Source organism: Amphimedon queenslandica, unplaced genomic scaffold (assembly GCF_000090795.2).
Source record: "Amphimedon queenslandica unplaced genomic scaffold, v1.1 AMPQUscaffold_10415_Cont16997, whole genome shotgun sequence".
NCBI lineage: Eukaryota > Metazoa > Porifera > Demospongiae > Haplosclerida > Niphatidae > Amphimedon > Amphimedon queenslandica.
The window spans coordinates 1-6888 of record NW_003549317.1 but is presented as its reverse complement, the minus strand read 5'-3'; the positions used below and the strand labels follow the sequence as shown (position 1 = coordinate 6888).

The 6888-nt window shown below is 36.3% G+C and overlaps 1 protein-coding gene and 1 long non-coding RNA gene across 2 annotated transcripts; both read right to left on the bottom strand.

Annotated features, from left to right (window-relative positions):
* Nucleotides 1-1622: 1622 nt before the first annotated feature.
* LOC109590164 (T-cell differentiation antigen CD6-like) lies at nt 1623-5210 on the bottom strand. Its single transcript, XM_020006087.1, has 4 exons — nt 5024-5210; nt 2671-2847; nt 2381-2548; nt 1623-2250 (listed from the first exon to the last, which is right to left on the bottom strand). Exons 1-4 carry the CDS (start codon nt 5109-5111, stop codon nt 1751-1753), a joined length of 933 nt encoding a protein of 310 aa, XP_019861646.1. The 5' UTR covers nt 5112-5210; the 3' UTR covers nt 1623-1750.
* A 141-nt stretch (nt 5211-5351) lies between these two features.
* Nucleotides 5352-6514, bottom strand: LOC109590163 (uncharacterized). The gene is made up of 4 exons (XR_002189182.1): nt 6287-6514; nt 6108-6238; nt 5986-6057; nt 5352-5766 (listed from the first exon to the last, which is right to left on the bottom strand). It is a non-coding gene; the product is annotated as an uncharacterized LOC109590163 (long non-coding RNA).
* Between the last annotated feature and the right edge of the window lie 374 nt (nt 6515-6888).

Sequence of the window (6888 nt, the reverse complement as noted above, 5' to 3'; positions counted from 1 at the left end):
ACTAATATCCTTCGAAGTCCTTGCAGTAGAGCCTCACTAATGGAGATGGGAAATCAACCAGGTTTTGGGCCGGTAACCAATAGCAACATCAACCAGCCTACGCTCCCGTTTCCAATCCCTTTCATTTACTCTAATATCTATGTATGCTACTACCGGTATACTGGAGGCGCCGCGCCGGTAGATGCCAAGCCACACCTTTCATAACTTTGTCACGTGCACTATTGTGCAATGATAGTGTTTTGTAATGGTGCTTTCATTTTACATGTACTTACAAAATCCTAGTCTCGCGTAGCCAGACCCATCCCCCTTTTTGATAATTGGACGGCGGGGGAAGGGTCTGGTGGAATGAGCAATGCCCACTCATTCTGCTATTAGCGGAAATGACGTCATGTAATTAATTTTGCGTAGGCGGGTTTATGTACATCATTCTGCATCATGCCATGACATCACACTATTAAATTAATTCACAAGCAATGGAGGCGGCTAAGGCGCAAGCAAGGGTCAGGCCACGCCTGACTAGGCGCAAGCTGCTTTGCATCACAGTTTAGCTGAAGTGGCTGCTACCTTGAAGATTACTATAAAAGAGAAACAGAAGGAGGCAATTCATGCTTTCCTTTCTGGGAGAGATGTCTTTGTATCTCTCCCAACAGGATATGGCAATTCTCTTATTTCTGCAATTTTGCCTCTTGTATTAAGATCACATTAAAGGTAAGAGAAACTTGAGTTCGTCTTCTTTGACTTCTCCACAGTCTCAAGCAGCTCTAGCTCTTGTCTAAGTGATGATGAATAATGACGCATGCTATAAATAAAACACGTGGTTCTGGTCGGGCCACGGAAGTCTGGTGGCAACAAAAATGAGTGGGCATTGCTCATTCCACCAGACCCTTCCCCCGCCGTCCAATTATCAAAAAGGGGGATGGGTCTGGCTACGCGAGACTAACAAAATCCATGGCTACTGCTAATGTTGCAACTATCTATGGTTTTGTTATAGCATGCAATTTAATCTAAGTTATCATGAACAATAATAATAATAACTAGAAACAATGTAAAACATTAAAGGGCTCAGCCTCGTAGATTATTAGCTGGAAAAAAGCAGAATCTCAACCTTATGTTGCTGCTAGAAAACTCCTGACTTGTTCTTTACTTTAAGCCTTGCTACACTGACTTTAAAATAGCCATAAGATATGCCAGTTTAGCGCAGTCAGTGACAAAGGTGACATTTGTTTGATTTTCACAGTTTATCTCAACAAAAAGGAGTTTCATAGTTACTTAATTGCATCTGTAACCTTTTCAAGCAGTTAAAGAAGTCTTTTGATGCATAAAATAGTTTATTATTATACAAGTACACAATAATAATAATAATAATAAAACCACTAAACAAAATAACACTCTAAAAGACAATGTAAACCACCATTAAATAATAAATAATTATTAATATCTGAAGAGGGGAGACAGCCTACAAGCCACACAAACACACATTTCCACTAAATGCACTCAGTCCTCTTTGTCTCTTGGAGTGTCATCATCAGTCATATTAAAAATTGCGATTAAGTAATTATTACTAATAGTTATATGGCATCATGATGTCATTATTAATAACATGGGCGTATCAATAATTGCGATTTTTAACCCAAACACAAAATATAGAATTTGCATTAAACTATTCTGACAGAAAATAAAATAAATGTTGACTATTGAAATAAGAGCACATAATAGGTAGTACAAAAAATAAAACATAACATGAATGAGCTCAATAAGGAGGTGGTGGTTCATCACGAATGCCAGTAGACTCATGAGTACCAGGGTTTGTTCCTCCATATCCTTGTGGCTCCTGCTGTGGATACCCAACTGGTGCTTCTTGCTGCTGCTGCTGTGGATAAGGTACTTGCTGGGGATAACCAGTTTGAGAATAATCCTGTTGAGGATATCCTTGTACAGCATGACCAGGATAAGTCATTGGTGCAGTTTGTTGTGAATAGACTTTCTGCTGCTCCATATAATCTGAGTAAGATGGAGGAGGAGGTTGATTTTCTGCCTTAGACTGGGATTGTGATTGTTTATAAGCTCCAGTTGTAGTACTAGTAGTTTGTGCTGGAATTGATCTCATTTGAACTGCAGGAGCTGCTTGCCTGGCTCTAGCTCTGGAGCAGTTTGATTTGGAATGCAGTACACATGCACATATAACAATCACTGCACATACACAGATTAGGAAAACAATACCACCAACTACCCCTCCAACAATAGCTCCTACTAATGAACCAGAGCCAAAAATAAAGTTGATGTTAGTTTTTGCACCCAAAATAATAAGAGAGGTATAGGTTTATATACATGTTACATGTAACTGCAGGAGATTAATTGATCAGGATATTACTGTGCATACCTTGACTAGCTCCTTCACAACTGACTCCAGCATCTTTAGAGTGATCACAATTATGATGAATTGTATGAGGGCAGCTAGTAAGGTATGATTCAGATCCAGTACACTGGACATTAGACATTACTATGACTCCTGATCCTTGTCCAAAATGCGAATTGTTATATGCAATCCCTGTATAATATAGTAATTTATAGTGATAGGTCATTCCAATAAGCATACACATGACACAAAGGCACCAATTTGTCAATTGAATTAAACAACTGACTTCACACCATGTTTTAAACATTAAGTACCTGATGTATATCCTAACTGCCTACATACCACCATAGCATCACGAGTATCCCATAAATCATCACAGATAGTACCATAGATATTACCACGAAAGTAGTAATTATATCTGCATATTTCAACACGTCCTTCCGAATCAGTAGATCCTCCAACAAGACGAATTGATCCAATAGTGCAAGTTGCTATTGTAGAGTAAACATGATTGCATATAATATGATGTACCAGAAGCTAAATGTTATCTTTATTTTAATAGTATACATGATACATGTATTGCATGTGTATATGTAATACTACAATTTCATACACCAAATGGGATAGGTATGGTTGAAGGTGTGGGCATATGTAGTACAGGGTTTCCCACAAAGCATGCTAAGTGAGATGCTTCATGAGCTGACTAGCACGGAACTACTTTTAAATTGTTAAAAATTCAATTTTAATTGGAATTAGCTCAAAACTTTTTACACAACATAAGTACATGGATCAAAAAATATAAAAATTGAGAATTTTCTTCTTTTCATTTTTGGCAAAACTTGGTCAATGACCCAGTACCATGGTCTACATGATCTTTCGCCAGATTTTTGAGTAAATTTAAAAATTTGTAAAAAAATCCAGTTTTGATCAGAGTCAGCTCAAACTATGTTCCAAATGAATACAATACATGCGTGCAACTGTAGCATCATGAACGTCTCAATAATCATCACAGACAGTACCCCATGATCCACTAATGCGTACTTCAACACATCCTTCCCAATAATAGGACCCTCCAACAAGACGAATTGAATATTGATGATCCACAATTAGCTGTAAAAAGAGTTTTATTTATATATCTAGTACTTCCATAGCTGTACATGCATGTGTACTAAACTGGAAGATTTTTAACAATGATAGCATTTGATGCTATTTAATAGACTAAAGACTATACTCAGTATATCACTTTAGCTTTGCTTTTGGCTTTACTAATAAAAACAAGACACCTACGGTGCATGGCTTCACCCCTATAGCTGCTATGGTGCATGCCCGCACTGCAATAGCTGTTTGATTATCAGCATGAAGAGAGTCTGCTCAACGCTAGCTTCCTGCAGTTGCACTTGCTCTTGAATACCTGCAGAAGTAGCAGCACTGCAGCACATACATGCAAGCAGCTCCAGCCCCTCCCATGCATGTAGATTGAAAGGTGTGGCATTCCATCATAACTAGCTGGAATGATTGGCAGCAAGAAGACCATGTGAGAAAGAAGCTTCACTTTTTCTTTACTAATCAGCAATATATGACAAACTTGCTGACAAAAAAAGTTGCTGCCTTTTGTATATTTGAGATAGTATAGGTACTTTAGTACCTATAACCCAGCAAGTTGTTGCTCTAGCGCTGCACAAACGAGTGACCTCAACAATTTCAAGTAAGTATAACTCTTCATCAAGTAAAATTTAGAGAAATCTGTTCATACTTTTGAAGGCCACATGTTCTAATCTACTGAAAAATGCTACCAGCTATCTCTATGGTGCCAACACAATGGAACTTGGCCCAACTACTCAATTTTCTTACTTTGAAGCTTCTGTACCTAGCACTTGTAGTTGAGCAACACAAAACAGTTAAGAAAGACTTTTCCACGTCAAAAAGAAAGATCTAGGAGCTTAGAACATGCTGTGCTAAAGTTATTGTTTATTAAAAACAAATTTCAGTTGTACAGAATGAATGAATGAATGAATGAATGACAGACACACACAACAACTACCTATACCTCGCGTAGGCGAGGCCAATCAATTAGTTCTATTGCTTAACCTTTGTCATATCCACTTATGTAAATTATGATATCACTGAGACATAAGTAGACTTTGTATGGGAAATGACATCACATATGCATGAATGTGAATGTCAGAATGCATGTTTGGTATGGGAAATGACATAGCATCAACTTTGAACTAAAATCACGATGACACAAAAAATAGCACACACATTACACATCAAAATAAATCATTTCCATGATGGTTAAAGCTAATTAAAGATGCGTAGCTACTGATAGGTGTACATACTGTATAGCTGGAAATTTTTGAGGCCAAAAACTTTTAGTTTTTTGGGATTTTGTCAGATTTGCAAAAAATTAAAATCCATGAAAGTCTAAAAATACAGTATAAGATCGTGGAATGGTTTGATTTACAAAAATTAAATCCACAAAAATGATTTTGGGTGGAATCGCGAAAGCTTAATCCCTCAAAAGTTTCTAGCTACAGGTACATGATTGACCATAAAAACCTATTTATAAAAAAGCATGAATAAAGTGCCTATTGAACAAGGCTAGCACAGTACAATCACAAGCAGTTTAGCCAAGGACTCGTGCCCATCTATATATAATCAATTTACCTTTGATATAAATGAAATTCAAACAGACCACGAGCACAATTAAGAGGAAATTTCTCTTAGCAGCAGAGCCACGATACTGCAGCAACATCGTCTAGTTTATGTTTTGTCAGTTCCTACGCTTCCCTCTCATAGGTTGATCATAGATCCATGGGTTGATTATTATGCATTTACATGCGCAGGATATGCATATGCTAGATGCCAAGCCACACCTTTCAAAACTTTGTCACGTGCACTATTGTGCAATGTAGTAAAAAAAATGGTGCAATGGACTTGATTTCATTTTACTTATAAAATATATGGCTGCTGCTAATGTTGCAACTATCTATGGTTTTGTTTTAGCATGCAATTTAATCTAAGTTATCATGAACAACAATAATAATAATAATAATAATATAAACAATAGTATTAAATCAATTTAAAGACGCATAAAATAGTTTATCATTATACAAGAACACGATAATAATAATAATAATAATAATAAAACTACTAAGAAAAATAACACTCTAAAAGACAATGTAAACCACCATTAAATAATAAATAATTATTAATAGCTGAAGAGGGGAGACAGCCTACAACAAGCCACACAAACACATATTTCCACTAAATGAACTCAATCCTCTTTGTCTCTTGGAGTGTCATCATCAGTATAAATCTTAAGTGCTCTCTCTTTCCTATAGTAACTGTAGCTTGAATGACCACTTGATGATGATGACCCAGTACCATATACACCAACACTATTGACCCTAAAGTGTGAACATACACATGAAGCCACATAAGACCAACTGGGTTACTGGTCTTAATAATTACATAAAATATTTGATCTGGATTTTTCTGGAAAACATGATTACTAGCAAACAATATCCAAGTTAAATGTACAGGACTATAGGCAGGGGATCAAATGCAACTGGGTATGTCATGTTGTAATGTAGATGCACGTGTAGATGGAGAAAATTCAACCAGACCTTTTGTTTTCTGTCTTTTCTATTTCTGCTCTCTCTTCAGCTGTGATCTCTTTCATTTTTTCTCTATTGTCTCTAAAAATAATAGTACATTATTATAAAATGTATGATTAGTTATACTGTACTTGTAATAAATGACACCTCCATCATCATACAGTGAAAATGGTGTTTGACTGATTGATTGAATGGCTGGATTCCATTCCAACTCATTCTCAATATCAAGACATGATATCTCAGCTGGAAATGATCCCACACCCTTTAAAAGGAGAAATGGCTCACTGATAGTAAAATATTAATGGCTTACCTTTGCAACAGAAATGGCACCAACAGGAACTCCACTTATTGTAGAGTATACATGATTTATTACACTGATATATACACATGATTGCACATAATATGCTGTAACAGAAGCTGAATATTATTTTTGCACCAAGTGACATAGGTATGGCTGAAGGTGTGGGTATATATGCATGAGCATTTAGTACAGGGTTTCCCACAAAGCATGCTAAGTGAGATGTTTCGTGAGCTGACTAGCACTACAATACAGTACATAACATTTGGAACTACTTTTTAAAATTGTTAAAAGTTCAATTTTGATTAGAATTAGCTCAAAACTATAAGTACATGGATCAAAAAATATAAAAATAGAGAATTTTCTTCTTTTCATGATAAGGCCATAAATACTGACACAGAGTTGTATAACCAACTTCTACCATGTACCATAACATTAGCAACAGCAATGTATTTTTGAAACAGGAGGTGAATAAGTAAATTCCCGGGCTACTTATTCAACCTCCGACTGTCCGGGAAATTACTTATTCACCTCTGAACTACTTTATTCAATCTCCCAAGAAACTTGTTGGTAAGTAAGTTATTTATGAACCTGAAATTGAGTAATCTGATTAG

Excerpts from the sequence above, each read along its gene's own strand:
- LOC109590164 (XM_020006087.1), bottom strand. The coding sequence starts at position 5,111 with ATGTTGCTGCAGTATCGTGGCTCTGCTGCTAAGAGAAATTTCCTCTTA. Across the intron at positions 2,549-2,670 it reads GCAGTTAGGATATACATCAG|GGATTGCATATAACAATTCG; the intron begins GTACTTAATGTT and ends TATATTATACAG. Across the intron at positions 2,251-2,380 it reads TTGTGAAGGAGCTAGTCAAG|TAGGAGCTATTGTTGGAGGG; the intron begins GTATGCACAGTA and ends CTGGTTCATTAG.